This window comes from Oryctolagus cuniculus, chromosome 9 (genome assembly GCF_051225735.1).
Source record: "Oryctolagus cuniculus isolate XC-2025 breed Fujian yellow rabbit chromosome 9, ASM5122573v1, whole genome shotgun sequence".
NCBI classification, from domain to species: Eukaryota; Metazoa; Chordata; class Mammalia; order Lagomorpha; family Leporidae; genus Oryctolagus; species Oryctolagus cuniculus.
The window spans coordinates 94,235,494-94,260,890 of NC_142875.1; the positions used below are offsets into that span (position 1 = coordinate 94,235,494).

At 41.7% G+C, this 25,397-nt stretch overlaps 1 protein-coding gene across 6 annotated transcripts in view; it reads left to right on the top strand.

Annotated features, from left to right (window-relative positions):
* The window catches only part of SGCG (sarcoglycan gamma), a 137,931-nt gene that overhangs the window by 30,236 nt on the left and 82,298 nt on the right, over positions 1 to 25,397 (top strand). For 3 of the 6 annotated variants that reach the window (XM_070048305.2, XM_051849884.3, XM_017343243.4), the window contains exon 3: positions 24,806 to 25,003. In XM_070048305.2, the coding sequence (XP_069904406.2) occupies positions 24,809 to 25,003 (195 nt within the window). In that variant the 5' untranslated portion in view covers positions 24,806 to 24,808. 6 annotated transcript variants of the gene reach the window in all.

Below are 25,397 nucleotides of genomic sequence, written 5' to 3' on the forward strand. Positions count from 1 at the left end.
GTAAATATAATTTTCCAAAGTACAGTTTATGGATTACAATGGCTTTTTCCCCCAATAACTTCCCTCCCACCCGCACCGCTCCCATCTCCCACTCCCGCTCCCATTCCATTCACATCAAGATTCATTTTCAATTATCTTTATATACAGAAGACCTATATAGTATATATTAAGTAAAGATTTCATCAGTTTGCACCACACAGAACATAAAGTGTAAAATACTGTTTGAGTACTAGTTACAGCATTAATTCACATTGGATAACACATTAAGGACAGAGATCCCACATGAGGGGTAAATACACAGTGACTCCTGTTGTTGACTTAACAATTTGACACTCTTGTTTATGGCATCAGAAATCTCCCTAGGCTCTAGTCATGAGTTGCCAAGGCTATGGAAGCCTCTTGACTTCGCTGACTTCAATCTTATTTAGACTAGGTCATAGTCAAAGTGGAAGTTCTCTCCAGTTCTCTCCTCCCTTCAAAGAAAGGTACCTCCTCCTTTGATGGCCTGTTCTTTCTACTGGGATCTCACTCAAAGAGATCTTTCATTTAGGTTTGTTTGTTTGTTTTTTTCCCAGAGTGTCTTGGCTTTCCATGGCTAAAATACTCTCATGGGCTCTTCAGCCAGATCCGAATGCCTTAAGGGCTGATTCTGAGGCCAGAGTGCTGTTTAGGACATCTGCCATTCTATGAGTCTGCTGTGTATCCCACTTCCCATGTTGGATAGTTCTCTCCCTTGTTTAGAGAATGTAATTTTTTGAGTGAGATTTACAGATAGAAATGTGTTCTCAAGGTGACAGTGAGACATGGGTCATATGCCATGAAACAGGAAGACACGGGATTTGTAGACAGAGGTGGTCATGGCTAATTAAAATATAACTGGACTTTTCAAAAAAAGAAAGTTTAAAAGAAACATTAATACTCATAAGAGGTCTTCCAGGCATCACACAAGAGTAGCAAGTTATCTAAGCAATTTTGTTTGTCTCATAGGGCTTGGGATGACCATTCAAAGGTTCTGGTTATGCCACACTGAATCTGTACAAAGATGACATCATTTTAGATTTGCTTTCCCAGACTGCTGGCCACCAAGTGTATTGTATCAGTTTCTCCAGGATACACTAGGAGACTGGGACTTGTATGCTAGAAGCATACTGAGGAATGCTCTTAGGAAGGGCAACTTTAAGGCAGTGGAAACTGGATTGGACAGAGGAAGGAGTTGAACTGTGTTGCAGTGACAACAGTGGCCTCAGCTGACCCTTGAGGTCTGACTGGAGGCACTCTCTGAGATGATCTTGGCCGTTCAGAGATGTTCTGAATTAAGACCAAGCCCTTGAACCCAGCCTCTGCAGCCACTGCATGCTCAGGGAGCTCCACTTGCGGTTGGGAGGGGTGGTCCTCAGCTCTCATCAGCCAAAGTACTTCCAGGGCAAGAACTCAGATGTGAATTCTAAGAGGAAACAGACCTAGAAGCTGGGACAATGAGCTCCTTGGAGGTGAGGGAAGAACTAGAAAGCACATTATAGCAAATGCAATGAACAGCAACCTTTAACATTTTTCTATATTTACGAATATTTTATTTTTCCTGAATGTTTTTGAAAATTTCTTTCCTGATTTTACTTCTGTGGAACAACCACCACAAATAGTGTCTAACAGACATTCCATTGTTGTGTCATATCCGCACATCAATCAACACATATTAAGAGGAGTTATAGGCATTGAGACTGGCCCAACAGAGAAAAAAGAAAATCATTTTGCCTCATGGAGGTGGACAAATATGGGAACAAAGATGCAATACTTTTTGGATGTCAGTGAGATAGGAAACAGGAGACAGAGGAAATAAACTTGGATTTAAGATTGATCTCCTTGGATTCAGAAGTGGGGAAATAGGTTAATGTCATCAGCAGACCTGAGACCACCCCATTCCTAGCTCAGCCTTGCAAAAATTCCATCTTAAATAGTGGTTACGGCCAGCGCCACGGCTCACTTGTCTAATCCTCTGCCTGCGGCGCTTGCACCCCAGGTTCTAGTCCCGGGTGGGGCACCGGATTCTGTCCCGGTTGCCCCTCTTCCAGTCCAGCTCTCTGCTGTGGCCCAGGAGTGCAGTGGAGGATGGCCCAAGTGTTTGGGCTCTGCATCCGCAGGGGAGACCAGGAGGAAGCCCCTGACTCCTGACTTCAGATCGGCGCAGCACGCCGGCCATAGCAGCCATTTGGGGGGTGAACCAACAGAAAAGGAAGACCTTTCTCTCTGTTTCTCTCTCTCTGTCTAATCCTGCCTGTCAAAAAAAAAGAAATAGTGGTTACACCCAACAGGCTGTGTCAAAAGACATCTAAATAATTGTCTTTTTATTCTCCACAAAGAACTAGAGGCTCATTATTATTTTGGTAATGACTTTGATTAAGTCATATTCTTACATCAAAAAGCTCAACAGGATAAAAAATTAAAATGTTTGATTTATAATATATCAGGGGGAATTAATCATGAAAAGGATTTCAATATAATGGTTCTATTTTAAGTATTTTAATATGACTGTACATGGAAACTATGTAAGCATTACATAAATCCTTGAGATAATAATTTTAGAAAACTGATATTTGAATTTTTATTGACATATGTTAGTTGTACATGTTTATGTTTTGTCTTTTTGATAATAGCCATTATAACTGGAATGATTTTGACTTGCATTTTCCAAGTGATAACTGAGTTATTTATTTGCTTTGTTATTGAGTTTGCTGAATTCCTTACAAAGTCCAATTAGTGACCTCTTGTCAGATGTATAGTTTGCAAATATTTCTCCCATTTTGTCTGTTGCCTCTTCATTCTATTGTTTCCTTTGCTATATATTTTGATGTAGCAACTGCCGTATATTTTTGCTGTTGTTGCCCATGGCTTTGAGATCTTATCCAAAAGACTAATGTCCAGGGCCTTGTCTATGTTACTGCCATTGTAGAATTCTTCATATTTAATGTGAGTTTTATCTATAGTAATCATTTCCAAAAATTTCTCAATATTCATATTCTATAAATATATAATCTTTGGAATACCAAGATGATATGAATTCATAGATCATGAATTTTATACTTACTATATAATAATAACAAACATAATGCTTCCTCTATGACCAAAATTATTCTAGTACATTGCCTTTTCCAAGTGGAGCTGTGATGACATATTTTAGGGAAGTACAGGCCTCCAGATGTGTTGCCAAAATACACTGGATGATACCTCAACAGCATTTGTAAGGTTAGGTGGATTGGTTGTCAGTGTAGTTGAAACAAATGGCTTTGAAATAATTATAGTAATCAGAGGCATGATGACCTTTATAAAACTTGCACTTCTCATGATGTTAAAGTCTTGTTTTTCACCAGCTGGATTTATAATCCACCTGTTGGGAGAAAGACATGCAGCAGGTACAGGAGCTTAAGAACTCTAGGAATCCCTGTTGTAAGTCCATTCCTAGGTTCATGGGACTTAGAGGAAAATTATTACGTTCCTTGAGATACTAGAAAAAACTTCAGATGCCACTAAACATCCCCTTGAAACCTTGATGTGTTTTTTAAAAAAAAATGAATGAGCAATTGAAAACTACTTTTGAAGAAGCATAGATTTCAGGAAATCCTATGCAATGAAATATCACACACCTTTAGTTACTTTCTGAGTAATCTGCAGGGACTTTCTGAGGAACAAAATACAGAATCAATAAAGACTTTATAAGCATATATCACCTGGAGAGGCAGTGGGGGGAGGGCAGTGTGGGGAGCAACTCGGACTAGACTGTTACTGGAATTAAGACTTATTCTATGCATCTACTTTCCCACAATATGGCACTGAGAAGGGAGTAACAGCTTCTACACAGCTGCCTCCAGTTCAACCAATAAACTGTAGGACCTGCTCCTGATTGGAGAAGAGCAGCGTACTCGGTGTGTGGGTAGCAGAGTTGGGATTGGTGGAAAAGGACTATAGAGGAGAGAGACAACATGCACAGGGAACATCTATCTGAGGGAACATCTAAGAGGAACACCTGTGCAGCCCCCAAGAGAGCCAGCCGGCGGTGTGCCGCTCCCCCGCGGAAGTGGGGAAAGTGGCAGGGGGAACCGCCCTTCCACGGAGGTGGAAGGGATGGTAGCTAACCCGGGAAGAACCAGCAGCAAACCCGGGGAGGGCCGAGCAGACGAAAGAACAGCGCAGGGTCCTGTGTTGTTCCTCCACGAAGAGGGGGAGCGACATAATGGTGCCGTGACTCAGATATGAAGCCTAGGCAGGGTTTAGTGTCGTTCCTCCATGAAGAGGGGGAGCAACAGGGCAGCAAGCCAAGATGGTGACTAAGAGACTCTGGTGACCACTTCCCCTCAGAGACACCAACTAGACCAGCTGTGCACACACGCTAAGAGCTAGGTCACCTTCATAAGAGCTGTGGAAGCCAGATGAGAGACCCCAGCATGTCATCTTGTTGTAATCATAATAAAAGGCATGGATGAAGCAAATAAGGAAAGATTTGTCCCAGTCAGCTCTCCTGCAGTCCCAAGGAGTACAGAGTGTAGAGATGCCTCCTGTTTGCGAGAGGATAAGCAGAATCCCCGTGCCACTGGGAAAATTTCAGCTGGGCTGAGCCTACCTGGCCCTGCCCTTAGCCTATTACCTGTTTAGTGAATACTGGGAGCTTCCATAGCCGGGTGGCCTCTGGCATCACTCCCCCAATGGCCAGGAGACAGCAGACTCTATTCCTGCAGAGAAGCAACTTAGGACCACGCCTTGGAGCTCAAAGCTGGGCCTACTGCACCAAAACCTGGTATCTTATAAAGCCCAAATCCTCTACCTTGCAGCCACTGCTCACGGAGTAAGCATCTAGAATTGTGCAGCGTCAGGCAGACACTGTGCTCCAGTGGGTTGGACTCATTTTGACAAGTAATACTGCCAGCCTTGGGTAAGTCCAGAGGGCACCTTCAGGACTTTGTGGGACTTAGATAACTCTGGGACCCTGGTATGACCAGCCTGGGCCTAATCTGGGTGATCGGGGGGCTGCCTTTATCACTCTCCTCCAACTCTGAGCAGACAGCAAAGGGCCAAGAGACTCCGTCTTGGAAATCAGTGCTGAGCTGGTAAAGCCCAGTGCTGGGCAGATCCTAAGGGATTCCATTCCTAGGCCAGTGTCTGTGCGCAGAACAAGTCCAGAGACCTGCACCCCAGTAAGATAGACTAGGTAGCAACACAAGCCTCCCATTGAACTAGTTTGCATCCCCAAGATTGCCCAAGACCTAGTGACTGTGAAATCCAGGTGTGACTGACCTAGGGCTTGCCTAGGGAGCTGGGGAGCTGCCTCTATCAGTTCTCCTGCAACCTGGGGCAGACAGTAAGGTATTCTGTGATCCTGAATGAGCAGTCTTATACCTAAGCCAACATCACCAGTGGTTGATAGGTGCAACATTGGCCAGAGAGCCCACCTCAGAAGCAGACAGACCAAAGCTTACCTCAATAGAACAGACGAATTGGAATCTGTAGGGATATAACTGCAAATGAAGTCAGATTACTAAAACCAACCCTTCACTGCACAGATAGCTTCATATACCAGCAGTGTCAGTAACTTCCAGGGAAACTTGTCCTCATCCTTTAAAGACCAACAAAGAGGTCAGAAACTAACTCCATTGGAACTAGAACTTCAAAATGTGCAAATGAAAATTTCAAAATAACTGTTTTAAAGAAACACAATGAAATTTAAGGGGCATAAAAATGTTCAATAGTCTAATAAATTTGATAGAGATGGAAGTAATGAACTAAAATCAAGCAGAAATCCTTCAACTGAAAAATACACTAAGTGATACTGATGTGATAGAAGGCATCAATAGCAGAGTAAATCAAACACAATAAGAATCGATGAGCTCAAGGACTATTTAAAAATAGCAGTTGGAATCCAGCACTGTGGAATAGAAAGTTAAGCTTCTGCCTGTGATGTCAGCAACCCCTGTGGGTGCTGGTTCGAGTCCCTGCTGCTCCACTTCTGATCCAGCTCCCTGCTGAAGGGCCTGGAAAGGCAGCGGAGGATCGCTCAAGTGCTTGGGTCTTCCTCTGGGGAGACCCAGAGGAAGCTCTTGGTTTCTGGTTTCAGCCTGACCCAGCGCTGACCATTGCAGCCATTTGGGAAGTGAACCAGCAGATGGAAGATCTCTCTCTCTCTCTCTCTCTCTCTCTCTTTTGCCCTCCTCTCTGTATCTCTGTCTTTGAAATCAAAAATCTTTAAAAAAGAAAACAGCAGTTGGAGGAGAAAAAAGGAAACCTATCAAGAGGAATAAAGCTTATGGAAAAATATGGAATAGCAGGAAAAGTTCAAATAAAGTTATTGGGGTGCAGAAAGGAGTTGAGAAGCCAAAGCATATTCAAAGACATAATAGAAAGCATATTCAAAGAGATAATGACAGAAAACTTCCCAAACCCAGAGAAGGGTACAACTATCCTCATACAGAAAGGTCAAATGTCCCCAGTCAGATTCAAGCAAACCAAATCTACCCCAAGACATATTATAGTCAAGCTCTCCGAGGTTAAAGATAAAAGCAATGTTCTCAAAGCTTCCAGAGGAAAAGCAAATATCATCTAAAGAGCTCCTAACTCACCTGACTTCTCAGCGGAAGCCTTAGAAGTCAGCAAGGAATGGGATGAGACTTTTACAGCACAGAAGGGAAAAACATGCCAGCCAAGAATACTGTACTAGAAAAGCTGTCTTTCAGTTTAGAAGCAGACATAAAGACATTCCCAGACAAGCCAAAGCTGGGAGAATTTATTACTACCAGACCTGAGTTACAAAAAAATGCTAATAGGAATTCTTCCAACAGAAAGAAAGACGTGTTAACAAATGCAAAGAAATTATCAGAAGGTAGAAAACTCACTGGTAAGAGTAACTATAGAAACAAATCCTGAATTCTCTAATATTGTAAATGCAGTATGTCAATGTGTATCTTAACTGTGAAAACAAAAAATTTACAATCTCTATATTTAAATGTTAAGAGACAGGCAATATCGAAAAGGTCCAATGTCACGTGAAAAGTTCAAAATGTGGGAGACGTGGAACACAATTGTGGAGTTGTTTATTGGGATTTCACATCTCTTTGTTTTTTTTTCTCTCGGTTTTCCCCTCTCTTTATAATCAGCATTAGGTTGTTACCATTTCAATATAGCTTGTTATAAGAAAAAGGAGGTTTTTTTTTAAGCCTCATGGTAATCACAAAACAAGAACTTATAACAGACTTACTTTAAAAAAAAATGGGGGGTGGGGGTAATCAAAGTGTATCACTAGAGAAAATCTCTTATCCACAAAAGAACATTTAAGAGAGGGAGAAACAAACAAATATGATAAAAATACAAAACATATCAAAATGGAAGTAGTAAGATCTTACCTATCAATAATTACCTTAAATGTCAAATATTTATATAATAAACCAAAAAGGAGAGATAGACTTCAATATAATAATAGTAGAGGACCACGAGGGCCGGTGCTGTGGTGTAGTAGGCTAAGCCTCTACCAGCAGTGCCAGCATCCCAAATGGGCACCGGTTCAAGTCCCAGCTGCTCCACTTCTGCTCCAGCTCCCTGTTGATGGCCTGGAAAGCAGCAGAGAATGGCCCAAATCCTTGGGCTACTGCACCCATGTTGGAGACTCAGAAGAAGCTCCTGGCTGCTGGCTTTGGATCTGCTCAGCTCCAGCCATTGCGACCATTTGGGGAGTGAACCAGTAGATGGAAGACATCTCTGTCAGTCTCTCCTTCTCTCTGTCTATAGCTATGCCTCTCAAATAAATAAATAAAAATCTTCAAACTAAATAGTCTAGGACCTTATCATCCCACTTTCAGGAATGCACAGATCATCTAGACAGAAAATCAACAAAGAAACAGAGGGAGTAAATTGCACACTATATCAGTTGGATCTCACAAACATGTACAAAATGTTCCATCCAACAACTGCAAAATGCACATTTTCCTGAAAAGCACATGGAATACATTTGCCAGGATAGATCAAATGGTAGGGCACAAAACTAGTCGCAACAAATGTAAAAGAACAGATATCGTATCAGGTATCTTCTCTGACCAAAATTTAATGCAATAAACTGGAAATCAATGAGAAAAATGTTGTAAATGACACAAGTACAGGACACTAAACAGAATATTCCAGAACAATCAAAGAATCAAAGGACAAATCAAGGAGGAAATTTAAAAATTTCTTAAAATGAATGAAAATATAAATACAACATACCACAACCTGTGGAATAAACCACAGAAGTACTGAGAGGGAAGTGTTTTAGTGATCAATGCCTATGTCAGAAATACAGAAGATCTCAGACAACTTATCACTGTCCCTCAAAGAAATAGGGGATAAAACAAACAAATCAAATAAAAAATCGATAGAAGGAAAGAAATAATAAAGAGAGGGACTGGCACTGTGGCATAGCCAGTAAAGCCTCTGCCTGTGACACTAACATCCCATATGAGCACCAGTTTGAGTCCTGGCTGTTCCACTTCCAATCCAGCTCCCTGCTAACAATGCACCTGGGAAAGCAGCAGAGGATGGCCCAAGTGCCTGGACCCCAGCACCCACATGGGAGACCAAGAAGAAGCTCCTGACTCCTGACTTTGGATAAGCCCAGCTCCAGCTGTTGTGGCCATTTGGGAATTAAACCAGCAGATGGAAGATGTGTCTCTCTCTCTCATTCTCTCTCTCTCTCTCTCTCTCTACCTGTAATTCTGATTTTCAAGTAAATAAACCTTTAAAAATTTTTAAAAATGAATATATGTAAATTACATTGAAATAAAAAAGCAATAAAATAGATCTGCTTCCTTGGAAAGATAAACAAAACTGATAAATTAATCAAGCAAAAAAATAGAGATGGAAATAGACACATTATTTCTGATTCCACAGAAATACAAAGGATTGTCAAAGATTGCTATGAACAACTACATGGCAATAAATTCTGTAAACCAGAAGAAATGGACAAATCTTTGCACACATGCACCTTAGCTAGATTGAATCATGAGGAAATAGAATACCTAAAACAAGTAACAATAAGGAGTAACACTGAGTTAGTAATTTTTAAAAATCTCCCATCAAAGAAAAGCCCAGAACCAGGTGGTTTCGTTGCTGAAGTCTATTAAATACTTAAAGAATAGTTAACATAAATCCTTCTTGTTACTTCAAAAAATTTAAGAAAGGAGGGAAATCTTCCAATTACCTTGATACCCAAAGCAGAGAAGGACACAACAATAATAGAAGCAACAGCAAAACCTTACAGGTTATCGGTGATGAACATAGATACAAAAATCCTCAACAAAATGCTAGCAAATCAAATACAACAGCACATCAAAGAGATCCCTCACAATGGTCAAATGGGATTCATCCCAGGGATGCAAGGCTGGTTCAGCATATGTAAATCAATAAATGGGATACCTCACAGCAATGGAATGAAGGGTAAAAATCACATGATCAGCTCAATAAGTGCAGAAAACAGTTGATAAAATTCAACATCACTTCATAACCAAAACTGGCAAAATTGGGTATAGAAAGAATATTCCCCAAATTAATAAAGGCCATAAATATCAGGCCAACAGGTAACATCATATTGAATGGGGAAAAGCTGAGACTTTCTAATCAGTAACAAGACAAGGATGCCACTTTCAACACTTTTGTTCAACATCATACTAAAGGTCCTAGCCAGAACAATTAGGCAAGGGAAAGAAATACAGGGCATTTATATTGGAAGGGAGGAAGGCAAATTATTACTGTTTGCAGATTACATGATCATATGTATTGGAAATACCAGAAAGTCCACCAAAGAGACAAATGCAGCACAGTTTCAGGATACAAAGTCAATGCACAAAAGCCAGTAACAATTTTTGTACAAAAATCATGATTCATCTGAAAAAGAAACCAAGCAAACAATTCCATTTCCAATAGCTACATAATAAATAAAATAGGAAACTGCAGCTTCCAAGCAAATCTGCTCCACCTTTTTCCCCCAGTGCTTTAGTAAACAAACATCAGACTGGAGTGGAGTTTGGGGAGGAATACCAGTCTGAATTGGGAGAGGATGAGGGAAAACAGCAAGGCAAAGTCCAGTTGTTCAGGAACCAGAAACAGGTATCAGAAAGAAAGGAGATTCTGTGATCCACTTCCTAAGGCTCAAGACAGATGTTAGAACTGCAGAGTCCTGCAGTAGAGCCTTTCCAAAGAATTCTACCAATGTCAGGACACACCCTGGGGCTGGGGCAGTCAGGGCAAGCCTGCCAGGCCTTTTAAGTACATTCACTCATCAATGGACAGCTGCTCAGCTGACAAAATTGTCAAAAAACTTTCATCGTAAGTCTTGTCTTTACAACTCAGTCTGACTAGTAAGAGAGGAAAGGGAGTTACCTATGCCAGTGGAATTGAAATGCAGAAGCAGGAACACTACTGCTTCTCAGACACTAAAGCTCCCCCCAGACCTATCACCTTCATCTTAGGAGGGTAGAACTTGATATGCTCTTGAGCCATAAAATGCACCGTTGGAAGCCAAGGAGTGCTCCTGGATAAGCCTCCATGCTGGAAAACAGTGGTATGCCTGAGCACTGGGATGTAAAATATGGGGAGCTTCCGTCTGTGAATCCTGACACATGCATCAGTCATAACATTAAAGCAATAAAAGGGTCTGGAAAATCATCCATAAATCTCTCAATTCCCCTTTTGTTCAGTGGGTTCCAACTTTTTCCCAGCTCTTCGTGGGATTTCTGTCAAGGTTGGTAGGGTGTCTATGAAAGGACAGATAAGACAGATAAATAAATTACAAGTCAACGTGGAATGATGTAGCTTTATAATCATACCGCTAGAGCGCAGATGTGGAATCTATTCCACAAACACATTGTAAGCAAGACTATATTTTATTCTGCCTTTCTTTAACAAAAGCATATCATTGAGCTTCTGCCGTGTGCCAGGCACCATTCTAGGTGCCAGTTATACCATGAACAAAATTGACACACTTCCTGTCCTTACGGAGATAAGAATCTAATACAGAACAGGCAGGAAAAAGTAAATAAATCAATCTAAGTCCTGTAAAGAAATAAGGAGGAATTAAACTGGACCCGGTTGTAGATTATACAGGATATGAAGCCCATAGGAAAGGTGTTCAAGAAAGAATGAGGCCAGCAGGACTGAAGTGGCAGCCACAGGTATGGACCCATAGTCCAGACAGACGGAACAACCTGTGCAAAGGGTGTGGGACAGGAGCAGGCTGACTCTGATGAGGGAGTGGAAGGCAGCCACTGTTGGCAAGGGCCCACTGGAACGGGATGGAGCTGGGGAGGCGGGTTGTGCCCGACAGGGAGGGGCTGCCCCTGGCTACCGTGGGAAGCTGCTAAGCGGCTGGAAAGGCTGTGGTGCTGTTGTTGAGCTGCCATGGGGAGAAGTGGATCAAGAGGGGCAGAGTGGGTGCAGAAGACCAGTGAAGAGCTCTGTGGCAGGAGAAAGAGGGGGTGGAGAGGGGAGGACAGCTTTGTTCAGTATGCACACGTGATAGGACTTGCTGAAGAACAGACACAGGGCTGGTAGAGAGAGGAATTGTGGATGGCACTCTTGATCTGAGACGGTCCGCTGGGGTCATTTACTGAGGTGGGAAGTGAGGAAAGAAGAGGTTTTGGAGGAAGGATAGTCATAGAAAATTAAGTCACAGGGAAGAGCATTTAGCCTAGCAGTTAAGATGCATATCAGAGTACCTGGGCTCAGTCCCCACATGAGCCTCCTGACTGCAGCTTTCTGCTAATGTTAACAACTTACTTCTTCTTTAGAAAGATCTTTTTGACCCAGAAAGAAAATGAGTCCAAAAATAGTCCAACGATGTCGTTTACCAAGTCTGTAAAATGCATTCTTCCTCCACGGTTTATTTTTGTAAGCTCCCCTGCCTTTGTATCTCCTGGTGCACATAGGAGTATCATTCAGAACGCTCCCAGGTACAAGTGATGCAAACTCAAGCCCAAGAAGTTCAAGCCAAAATGGATCTTAATAATCCATAAAAGAAGCCAGTGCTTCTCCAGTAGGCTGTTGGTACTGGTAGGACACCAGTCTTATTCTCACACTCTCTCCCCTCTCTTTCATTCTGCCTCCTTTCTTCTCATACAAGCTCCTCTGTAGTAGAGATCTTAGCATTCAAGTTAGGGAAAGGTTCCTTCTTGGACGTTTGCACATGATCCGTTTTCCAGGCTGTGGTCATGACTGATTCAAGCCAGCATCTCAAGTTGGGTGAAGTCGCGTGTTTCCATAGTCTGGACCTGAAAGACTTTTCTGCCTGGTCACCCATGGGAACAGGTTCCTTCCACTCTTGTTCTCTGAGTTACAGGAGCCAGAGTTGTACCTGCCCTTCAATATAGTGCTTGGTTAACACTAGCTGAGCACTTGCTACAGCCAACTATTCAATCTCTCTCTCTGTTTGACATGTGGATACTTAATAGTAGATATAAACCATGCCAGGAACTGGAGCGAGTTTGGTAGTGCATAACACCTAGTTCTGGTTAGGAGATTAGGTGTACAAGAGTGACTGTCTTTGCTAGAATACTTGTTTGGACAAAAATGCTGTTCTTGCTGGGCTGATGTTCTGTGCCATACAGAGTTAGAGAGAGAGAAAGAGAGAGAGAGAAGGAAAGGGAGAAAGGGAGAGAGAGAGACATAGAAAGAGAGAGATGGAGATCTTTCATCCACTGGTTCACTCCCCAAATGACCACAATGGCCAGTGCTGGGCCAGACCAAAGCCAGAAGCCTGGAACTCCATAGATTCCCCATGTGGGTAGCAGGGGCACCAGAACTTGAGCCATCTTCCCTTGTCTCCACAAGTGTGTTAGTAGGGAGTTAGAGATGAGGCAGAGCAGCCAGGACTCAAAGTGGCACTCACATGGGATGCTGCGGTGGTAGGCACCACAGTGCCGGCCCCACTGTGTCATTTCTGATAACTCAGTTTCAAGGTATTTATACGAATCCTTAGTCAAGTTCTATCCTCTTCTAATGATCTAATGATACCAGAAAATCTTCATATTTCTGGGGTGTATTTAATGGAAAAAAACTGAGAAATGAATATTTGAGTTGCCTATCTCCCTTTGTAAGGATAACACAATGTTTAAAAATGAGCTCACATCACTAGGAAAAAACAAAAGATTACTGTTTTATAAGCTAATATCTGCATGTCCCTTGGTTTGGATTTGGCTTGTTTTTATTTTCCTTTCAGGCACTTTTTTATTTAAATAAAGCTTTCTTCCCCATTCAGCAACTTTAAGGGCATTTATTTTGTTGGCATATTTTGTAAATAACTTCTGAAAATGGCTGTTTGCCATTTTATAAGTCAACCTTGTGAAGAAGAGAATGGTCTGATGACCTCTTACTACGGTAAAATGTATGTGTGTGTGTGTGAACATGTGTATGCTTGCCTGCACACATATGTGCATGCATTTATAATAAGGTCATCTGTGCTTTCAAGAATTATGCTTTGAATGAAATCAATAGTTATGATCCTCTTACTTTATTATATTTAGAGCTACCAGGCTGAGCAATTTTACTAAATAAAACCAGTTATTCTTAAATTTATTTGATCAACCTAAATGTAAGTTGGGATAAATGTGAAAATCTATTGCTAATTTTGCTATTAAAAAGAAATACATTACAGAAGGCTTTCAAAAGTTAGTGAAAATGCACCTTACCTTTTAATTCCATTTTTCCACAGACATTTTGAAGCCCTTTGTATATATCAATTCTATAAATCTGAAAATAATTGGGATATGCTATTTTAAAAGGTAGAAGAATGTGGGAAACTATTAGCTTTATTTCTTTACCTTATTTTTTTCTGTGGGCATATATTTTTAAATGTATTCATATAGTCTATCTTTTCATGTAATATTATATCACATTTACTAGGTTATTATATCATTTCCTAATGTACAGGAGGATTTCAAAGTTTATGGAAAATGGAATTAAAATTTATAAGTTTCACAGTTTTGAAATTCATGTATGTTTTTTCATAATACTCACTTTCTAGTAACTTTTTGAAGACTTTTCACATACAAAATGTTAATTTTCTAATACTGTAATAATTAATGAATTAATTACTCTAATATTTAACCCTTCATCTTTTAGTTTCTAATTTTTCACCATTAGAATAATGTTAAAATAAATGTTTTTTAAGCACAAATCCTAGTTTTTATTCCTAGTTGTTTTTTTTGAGAAACGTTCCTATAATTGGAGTATTCCTATAACTGAATACCAAATATCTTTCTGGAGGCATTTTGTAAACTTTCACTTTCAACAACATGGGAGTGGCATGTTCATTCCTCAAACACTTTGCCAGTCTGGCTATAATTGGTTTTTAACCCCCCCTGAAATCTTTGAATACTGATGTAGCAATTGTGTTAATTGGGATTTCTGTGATTCAAGGTGAAGCTGAATATGTTCGCTATGTATTCTTCATTTGGCCTTTTATGGTGCATATGCTTACTATTGTTCAAGTCCTACTGAATTTTTTGCATTTTTTCCTGGTTGAAATTGTTTATATTTTACTAAATGTGTCCCATCTCTAAAACAAAAGTTCCTCTCAATTTATCTTCTATTAAATTTTTCTTGCCATGATGTTCTTTTTATCACACACCTGATGAGGGTGGGCACCTCCCTATTGCTCTTGTTAAATGTTGGCACTCATTCAGAGTGGTGTCAACTGAGAAGTCAGAAGTACTTGGAGAATTACTGCTGCTAATTAACAGGGAAGTGACGTCTCTGAAGCCTAAATACAGAACTATATGCGGTCTTTCTTCGTGTAGTGACTTAGTCAACTTTCATTTAATAAACACAGTAGCTGCTTCTTCCCTGTCTCCTAACTACAAAGATGGGTCTTATTTCTCACTTTTCATGTACTTATTTACCATTTATGTGTATGGGCTTCTTTCTATAATCTAGTTGTCAGTTTCTGTATCATTTTGTTGCTCGTTCATTTTTCATTTCATAGCACAAAGCTATGCCACCACATGCCGTAGGATAAGCCCCACTGCCTGCACATTGATTGGGTCAACAAAAATTTATTCATTGTCCATTATGCACACATAGCCACACTGGCCATGGTGATGCCGTCATGTACCAATAATTGACTTCTCACATGGGTGGCCTTGTCATTTTTGACGGATGATGCAACATGATGGTATTGAGTCCATACTAAGAAATTATCCTTCTCAGCATTAGAGCTAGGTGATATGGCTTATGAAAGACAGTTTTCCCAGTTTTTAGACTGACATTGTAAGTGTTGTAAGAAGTTTGGGAAACCCCCTGTCAGTAAGCCTCGTGACCTAGAATGACCTTGCCCAAGGTAGACATAATTGCATCCATAATATTTGCGTGGGTCGCCCCTGGAGAAATGAAGGCAACTGGAGTAGGTCTGCCCTGTGCACCTCTCCCACCTCAGGTCTAGTGGGTACGCTCGCTACAGTTCATTAGGAAGCATAGGGCAGAAAACATAAATCAGATCGATGGGTCAGGTTGAGCAAATCACCAAGCCTCAACCCATCTTCTGAATCGGCTCCAAAGACTTTTAGGCCTGTCAAGAGTTTATAATTTTATTCTGTTATTACCAGATAGCTGCATTGGCATTTCTTCATGCTTTCTATGACCTAGATTTTTGTCAATGTTGCAGTATACGTGAAAATGTGAGCATTTCTCTATTTCAGCATTATAGTACTTCTTAATCACAAGGTGTCTTGTAATTATACGAATTAAGACATGACATAAATGACAGATGGCTTCTGTCTTAATGTCAAAGAAGGAGTGACCAAAGCTTTGGCTTCTTTGAGGCAAAGAATGAGTGGTGGTATGTGGTGGTGAGTGTGACAGGCTGGAAACAAGAAGCCCCTGTACACGGGCTGTTAAGACTGGGCCCCTGGGAACAGGTGTTTAACCTAGTAGTTAAGACACAGACATCTCACATCAGTGCCTGGGTTTGACTACCAGCCACGGCTCCTGACTCAAGCTTCTTGCTAATGCAGACCCTGTGATGCAGCAGGTGACATCTCAAGTAATTGGGTCACTGCCACCCATGTGGGAGATCTGGTTTGAGGTCCTAGTTCCCAGTTTGGCCTGGTCAGTCTCAGCCACTGTAGCCTTCTCAGTAGTGAACAGTGATTGGCAGTGCTCTCTCTCCCTCTCCCTCCCCTTCTCTCCCGCTCTTCTTCTCAAATATTTTTTCTAAATGAGTGAGTTCCTGCCACTGATAATCTAGACTCATAGGGGATGCCAGCGCCACAGGCAGAGGATTAACCTACTGCACCACGGCACCGGCCCCAAGATCAATCTTCTGTCTGATGGTTCCCTCCCCAAATGACCACAGTGGCCAGGGCCAGGCCAGTCCAAAAGCAGGAGCCAGGAACTCCATTCTGGTCTCCCACATGGGTGGCAAGGGCCAAAACCCTTGGACCAATTTTGGCTGCCTTCCCAGTGAATTAGCATGGAGCTGGATCAGAAGCAGAGCAGCCAGGATTCAACCAGAGCTCAGTTATGGGATACTGATGTCTCAAGCAGTGGCTTAATCTGCTGCACCAAAATGCTGGTCCCCTTCACTTCCTTATAGAACACTATACATGCCCTACAGCCAAAGGCCATTCTCGGTGCACTGACATGTGGTCCCGGCAGGGAGGAGGATGGGTGGATGGGCACTCTGTCTGAGCCTGGACTTTTAGTGATGGCCTGGCTGCATTCACCACTCTGGTTCCCCTAACTGTGCAGCACCACTCCTCCCGGACAGCACTGCCCCTTGGGGCCCAGGCCCATTGGGTTAGGCTGGACTTCATTCACCTTTATACCAAATGGTTCTATTTTGCTCTTTGACCTTGAAGTTTGCCCTGCGTAAAGTTGCCTCTGGTCCAGCATTTTTGGTAGTGATTTTTTCCAGGACCTGTTTCCACCCCCATGCTTTCACCAGTTCATTCACTCACTTCACAGGTGTGTATAAAGCTTTTTGTTAACATTACACCATTCATTTTTACTGGATCTTTTAAATGTCTCTATTTGTGGCATTCTGTAAGTTCAGAATGATTTTATATAACAAATTTTAATTAATGTATACTGCTGCAGAATCAGTATTTGTTTTCAATCTAACTTATCATCAGTTATAGAAAATTCATACCATTACTTTTTAAATCATCATCATTCTTATATTTCTGTTTAGCATTTATTTACTTAGTGAATTGATTCATTAGTTAAGAATCAGAGAGAGAGGGAGAGAGAGAGAGAGAGTCCCATCTGCTATTTACTCCCCACATGCCTCCAACAGTAAGTACTAGGCCAGACTGAAGCCAGGAACCAGGAATTCAAGTCAAGACTCTCACATGGGTGGCAAGGATCCAGCTACTGGAGCCATCATCTGCTGCCTCCCAGGATCCACATTAACAGGAAGCTGGGGTCAGGAGCCAGAGTGGGGACTCAAACTCAGGCACTCAAATGTGGGACACAGGCATCTCAACTACTAGCTTAAATGCCGTCCCCCCCTATTTTCTTGGGTTATTCCCACTGAAACTTCACTGAGATATATTTAGACTTTCTCATTCATCAGCCATGTTCTTTAAACTTATCTTCACATTTTCCCCATCTTTGTCACACCACAGTGTCATCTGAGATCTGCCTTCCAACATACTAATTCTTTTCCAGCTGTGAGGACTCTCCAAAAGGTTCACTGAAAAAATGAAAGAAAAAAAAAACTATGCATGGACTTCAAAAGTTTTGCACCAAAATAAGCTTATCTTTTAATTCCATTTTTCACAAAGTCTTTGAAGTACATCATATATGTAATCAGTCAGATGGGGAAACTGTATATTTTGTAACTTTAAACTCTACTTCCTTCTTTCAGTTCTTAGATACAATTGAATTTCTCATTTCTAAGGGTCTCTTTAGTTCTTTTTTCAAAATCACCTTTTAAAAATCATAATTTATTAACTCCTTTTGAACATCACTCATGGGTTTACCAGCTCCCTGTTCCAAACTCTTGGCCATGGCCTAGCCAAACTAATGATGTTGATAAACATTAGGTAAAGCAAACAGTATGGTTAAGAAGCATTTCCGTAATAGACACTGTGTTTAATTCATTGTATTAAGTGCTGAAACAAGAGCCAAAGAGCATGGAAGGCCAAGCAATCCTTAAGGTTGTTTAATTTTTAAATAATAATCAAGAGACCATAAATTCAAAAGCATATAAAAGCTGATATTCATACAAAAATATTATAATACTTCATATACTGAGCACTATCAATTAAAATATTGATAACCATATTTGAGAGATGCATTTAAAGTCAATCCAAATCAATTATATTATCAACACACTTTAAAAGATGGATAACAATGGAAAGGGTGAAATTTTGTTACTTTTTAAAATAAATTCTATAAAAACAAATTTTGTTCAAGATATATTAAAACTCAAAATTCTTTATCATGGAATATAGATATCCAGTTCTCATAGATGTAGTTCACCAAGTACCTTTTGTAAAAGGTTGCAAGTAAGTCACAAAGTGCTATCATTGTTCCAGTGCAATTCTTGCCAATATGAAAACCACTTTGTATTTTTCTGACCTCAAAGCACTGACGAATTAATATCCTTCCAAGTCACAATTATAAAAATTATCTAAAGAAGTTTAGGTGAACCAAAGAGCCTCTGTAGGCCTTTTCTAGTAAACATTTAAGAGAGTGTCTAATAAAAATGACACTTCTGAGTTGTGAGAAATATAAACTAATATTTTACTAATAACAAAATCAACTTTTAAAAATGTATTCACAGGTCAGTGCCGCAGCTCACCTGGCTAATCCTCCGCCTGTGGCGCCGGCACCCTGAGGTTCTAGTCCCCGTTGGGGTGCCGGTTCTGTCCTGGTTGCCCCTTTTCCAGTCCAGCTCTCTGCTGTGGCCAGGGAGTGCAGTGGAGGATGGCCCAAGTGCTTGGGCCCTGCACTCGCATGGGAGACCAGGAGGAAGCACCTGGCTCCTGGCTTCAGATCAGTGCAGCGTACCGGCCATAGCGGTCATTTGGGGGGGTGAACCAATGGAAAAAAGGAAGACCTTTCTCTCTGTCTAACTCTGCCTGTCCAAAAAAAAAAAAAATGTATTCACTTGTTCTGCATAATCATCTAATTTATGCTTATCTAGTGTAAAGGTCTTTTTTTCTGAAATTCATTTTTTTGAAAGACAGTTACAGAGATAAAAGAAGAGACAGAGAGAAAGAGATCTTCCATCTGCTGGTTCTCTTGGGCCACCTTCTGTTGCTTTCCCAGGTGCATTAGCAGAGAGCTGGATGGGAAGTGGAGAAACCAGGACTCAAACAGGTGCTCATATAGGAGGCCAACATCTTAACTTGCTGCACCACAATAATGGCCACTGTAAAGGCCTTTTTTAAGTAACAGAGGTAACACTGATAGATGGCAAATGAACCAAAAACATTAGAGTAGATATATCAGAAAGCATGAGATAATAAGCTTAATCAGCAAAAATAAGTAGACAAATGAACCTAGGTTTGGGACCAAATAGACAGGGTTTGGAGACTACAAATCAGACATAGAAAGTCTAGAAAGCAGGTTACATGCTTCCAAAAGGAGGTGCTCACTTGGCCTACAAGATAAGATATCAGTTAAGACATCCGTACCCTGCATTGGATGTCTGGGTTCAAGTTTCAGCTCCACTCCTTGTTTCCAGCTTCCTGCTAATGCACACTCTTGGTAAAGGCTCAAGTAACTGGGTCCCTGCCACCCACCTGGGAGACCCGGATTGAGTTCCTAGCTCCCAGCTTTGGTCTGGCCCCCTCCCAGCTGTTGTGAGCATTTGGGGAATGAACCAGTGGATGAAATGAGATCTCATCTTCTTCTACCCCCGCCCACACCAGACCCCTTTGCCTTTCCCTTTTCCCTCACTCCCCCTCTCCTTATTAAAAAATAAAAAGTGGCCAGCGCCGCGGCTCAGTAGGCTAATCCTCCGCCTTGTGGCGCCGGCACACCGGGTTCTAGTCCCAGTCAGGGCACTGGATTCTGTCCCTGTTGCCCCTCTTCCAGGCCAGCTCTCTGCTGTGGCCCGGGAAGGCAGTGGAGGATGGCCCAAGTGCTTGGGCCCTGCACCCCATGGGAGACCAGGAGAAGCACCTGGCTCCTGCCATCAGATCAGCGCGGTGCGCCGGCCACAGCATGCCGGCTGCGGCGGCCATTGGAGGGTGAACCAATGGCAAAAGGAAGACCTTTCTCTCTGTCTCTCTCTCTCACTGTCCACTCTGCCTGTCAAAAAAAATAAAATAAAAATAAAAAGTGAGCATGTAGCTGGTGTGCTCTATCCAGGAAGTAAGGGCTGTAAACAATCACTGAATTTCAAAATGTCCATTTCACTCCAATGTATTACATTTTAGGTATTCTGTTTTAAAAGGACTGCTCCAGGCTCTGTGTTGAAAACTAACTGTAGGGGACCAAATGGTGGAGTCAGGGTGGCTGTGGCAATAACAAGTGAGAGGCAATAGTAGGAATGATCAGATTTTGGATTCAAGGTAGTACCGACAAGGTTTGCTGGTTGACTGAGTGTCGTATTAAGAAACTAAGAATGAAGCTAAAACGCTGGGCTTGAGCAGCATGAAGAATGAAGTTATCATTTGCCAAAGTGCAGGAAAGTTTTCCAAGGAGCAAAGCAAGGTGAAGAGTTTTGCAAAGTTTGCCATTCCCAATTGGATACCAGAATCTCAAGTCCAGGGCAAGTCCAGGCTAGGAAAAGATGCATCCTGGTGTAAACACGCATCCACAGTGGGGTGAACATGCATACACAACTTCTAGGACTGAGACCAGGCAGAGGGATGAGGTGGAAGCACTTGATGGGAAGAAGCAGCAGTAGAGTAAGAATAAGGCACAGAGAGTTTCTGGAAGCCAAGTGGAAAAAGTGCTTCAAAGAGGCATCAGCAACTCTAGGTTCCATGAATGCACACAGAGGTGAGCAACATAAAGGTTGTTGGTGAACACTCAAGAGCAAGCTCAAAGGAGAGGCAGAGTTGTAGGTCTGGAAGGGGATTCTAGAGAGTACAGAAGACGCATAATTCAAGACAGTGAGTACAATCGACCCTGCATATCCACAGGCTCCACATTGTAGTTGTAACTAACCATGGATCAACAACATTCCGGAAAACAAGTCTGTACTGAACATGCACAGAGTGTTTGCTTGTCGTTATTTCCTGGACAGTACCAACTGTTCACACAGAATTTCTATTGTATTAGCTATTATGAGTCATTTTGAGATGATTTAAGTTACATGAGATAAGATGTGCGGGTTCTACACAACGATTATGCCAGTGCAGGAGGTGGGGGCGGAGTTGATGCCAAAACTACAAGATACTATTGTCTTGGGTTAAGCTTGTGATAATTTATTACACCAAAAATAGGACACTATCTATAGGAATATTTAGAAATAAGAATATATACACACACAGACATACATTTTTATGAAACGTTGCTTGTTTTCTTAATCTGTAGCAATACTGTAAAAGAGTGTGATTGCTTTGAATTCAGGCCCTCTGCCCACCCTCCTCAATTTCACTCCTAGTCGGTCCTTCACAGAAATTCCAGAGTTGCCACTATTATGAGAGCTGTGACATTAATATAATAGGGTGATGTGACATTGAGTGACAGCGTCCCGAGAAGGCTTCTTTGAGGAGATGACATGTGCGCTGCTGTTGAAAGGCAAGAAGGAACCAGCAGGTGCACAGCAAGTCCAGGCCAAGGGCTCTGCAGCGACAGTCAGCCCTGTCACAGAGGACAGTAGCAGATGATGTCAGGGACGTAAACAAGGGCTAGCTAGTGTAGGCTCTTGCACGCAGTAGAGGAGTTTGGACCTTCTCTGTGCCATTGAGAGGTTTATAAACAGTGCCAGGAACCTGCTACACTTCACACATGGAGCTGCTGTGTAGAGAAGGGTTTCTTGAGAAGACAAAGAGCAGATGTGCAGCAGTGTGGAGGTTGTTCATGGTGGATTGAACCAGTGTAGTAACAAAGGACATGTAGAGCAGCAGACACGCTGGAGATGCATGTGACAGCAGAGTTGACAAGACTTGCCCAAATGAGGCTGGAAGCAAGCACGACTTGTGGGACTCAGGCCTGAGACATGGGGTACAGTTCAGTGACTTTCTAACGTGCAGCAGAACAACAGGATTCAAAGAAATGAGTACATAGGTCATGCCCTTATGAAGTCATAAAACATTTAGGTGTTGAATGATGTCAACTGTCAGTCCTGAATATTTGAAAATACTGTGTGGTAGCACCATTTCATATAACCAGTTAGAATATGGGAGATGCCTACAGCTAAACTGGATTTAAATATTTTAGACAGTGAGTTGTTTTCAGTAAGAACACCTCCAAAACAGCCTTAAAAATAAGTCTAAAACCATTGCATTAAAAAAAATCCCAGAGAAGGACATTATGTATTCTAATTTATCATTTTACTACCTTTACAGTCAGAAAAGTCTTCGTAATCTCTGATCTCCACTTGATGATAAAAAGCATTTTCTTTTTTCTTTGGATACAGAGAAAGATGAATAATTTTTATAGAGTTGAAATTTGTGCTAAAATACTCTAGGGCTGGCATTTGGTGAGGTGGCAAAGATGCCGCTTGGGATGCCCACGAACTCATATCAAAGTGCCTGGTTCAAGTCCCAGGTCCACTCCTGAGCCCAGGTTTCTGCTACTACACACCAGGAGAGACAGCAGACGCTGACCCAAGTACCTGGGTCCCCAAGTTGAAGGCTCTTGGCTTCAGCCTGGCCCACACCAAAATGTTGTGGGCATCTGGGAAATGAAACAGCAAATGGGAGATCTCCCTGAACGTGTATTCCCTTGTCTATCTCTATGACTTTCAGATTTCAAAGTACTAAAATTTTTAAATACAATTCTTACTCTAGTTTACATAAAACAAGGAATTTTGTATACACACATATTCTGATCTTTCTTAAAGCAGATTGATATTGAGAATTTCACTATAGTCAGATGTTAGTGAAGTATTTGTTATGCAGAGTTACAGACAGGGAAAGACAGACAGAGACATCTTCCATCTGCTGGTTCACTTTCCAAATGGCTCCAATGCCCAGGAGTGGGCCAGGTTGAAGCCTGGAACTCCATCCTTGTCTCCCATGTGAGTACAGGGGCCCAAGAACTTGGCCTGTCTTCTGCTGCTTTCCAAAGCACATTAGCAGAGAGCTGGATCAGAAGTGGAAAAGCCTAGACTCAAACCATATGGAATACCAGCATTGCAGGAGGCGACTTAACCCACTATGCCTCAACACTAGCCCCTAAAGAAACTTTTAAGTTCTGAATGATCTAGTTACTGAAGAAAGATATAATTTAATCACAGCATTAACTTGAGTAATTGAATTTTTAAAAAGATATATAGATACCAGTTTTTCTCCCACTGAATTTTTAAAGATGTGATAATTTGATTGTTTTAGTTGAAGCTCCAATTCCAAGTTTAACCCTGCAGAAAGCTGTGTGTGTGTGTGTGTGTGTGTGTAAAATTTGTTATGATCAGATTCCAAATGCATATGCTTTACCTAACATTTTATCTTTTGACTTTTTTTTATATTGTTTAAGATTTATTTATGGGGCCAGTGCTGTGGCATAGTGGGTTAAAGCCCCAGCCTGCAGCACCAGCATCCCATATGAGTGCCAGTTCAAGTCCCAGCTGCTCCTTTTCTGATCTAGCTCTCTGCTGTGGCCTGGGAAAGCAGTGGAGGATGGCCCAACTCCATGGGCCCCTGCACCCGCATGAGCAACCTAGAGGAAGCTCCTGGCTCCTGGCTTCAGATCAGCTCAGCTCCGGCCATTGTGGTCACTTGGGGAGTGAACTAGCGGATGGAAGACCTCTCTCTCTCTCTCTCTCTGGATCTTCTCTCTCTCTGTAACTCTGTCTTTCAAATGAATAAAAACATCTTTACAAATTTTTTTGTAAAAATAAAAAAGAAAGATTTATTTATTTATTTGAGAGGCAGAGGTACAGAGAAAAGGACAGAGAGAGAGAGGTCTTCCATCTGCTGGCTCACTCCTCAAATGGATACAATGGCCAGAGCTGGGCCAATCTGAAACCAGGAGCCAGGATCTTCCTCTGAGTCTCCAGGTGGTTGCAGGGGCCCAAGCACTTGGGCCATCTTCCACTGCCTTCCCAGGCCATCAGGAAGGATCTGGAATAGAAGTAGAGCAGCCAGGACTCTAACTTGTGCCCATATGGGATGCCCGCAACACAGGTGGAGGCTTAACCTACTATGCCACAGTGCCAGCCCCAGCTTTTATTTATTTCAAAGGCACAGAGACAGACAGACAAAAATCTCTCATCCCCAAGTGCCCTAAACGGCTGGAATGGGGCAAGACTGACTCTAGGAGCCTGCAATTCAGTAGAGGCCTCCCACAATTTCAGTAGCAAAATATGTATGTAACATTTATTTCCCCCCCTGTTTCACCCCACTATGATCCATGGGTCTTTGGGCCTGCTGCCCTTAGGGAGCTCATTAGCAGGAAATAGGAATTAGGACCAGAACAGGACTCATCCCCAGGCTGTCTCCTGTGGGATGTGGACATCTCAAGCAGAATACTTTACATGACAAATTAACTTTCTCCTCTGGTTGAAACACAGTGAGGTATTTCAAAGTAATAGCTTACTTTTTTAAAAAGCATTACTTTGGGGGATTTTTTTTAACTAAGAAATATGTTTCTTAGGCTCATAGGAAATCAGTAATGATAAACAAGTTGTTCTCTCTCCCTCTCTTTCTCTCTTCCCCACCCCTCACCCCCACCCCTACAGCAGATGGCTGGTGAACAGTACCTGACGGCCACAGAAGGCACTCACATAGAGAGGCCCGAGAATCAGTGTGTCTACAAAATTGGCATTTATGGCTGGCGAAAGCGCTGTCTCTACTTGCTTGTTCTTCTTTTACTCATCATCCTCGTCGTGAATCTTGCTCTTACAATTTGGATTCTTAAAGTGATGTGGTTTTCTCCAGTAAGTATGATGTGTTTTCCTGGTAAATATGTGCTGGTGTTGTTCACTATAGCACTCATCTACATGGTATGGATAAAGGTTTCCTTTAGTGTCTTGTCTTTCCTGTCTGGAACAGTCTTTTTAGTAGCAAGATGTATATGTGGTGCTTATTTTTTTCCCTTTTTTTAACCTCACTATGAATTATAGTGTATGGGAATCGCCTATTTTTACTCTAATTTTTGTCATTACTCATTATCTTCACAGGGTGGGAAAATTGTTCTCTCAAGACTGTGGTTAATTAGATTTAAGATTCCATTAATCACTTGTAAAATCTTATAAAACATCAGTTTTTCTAATCTCACTAATTCACAAATATTTGCCATTTAGATGCCACTCTCTCGTGTTTTAAAAAATC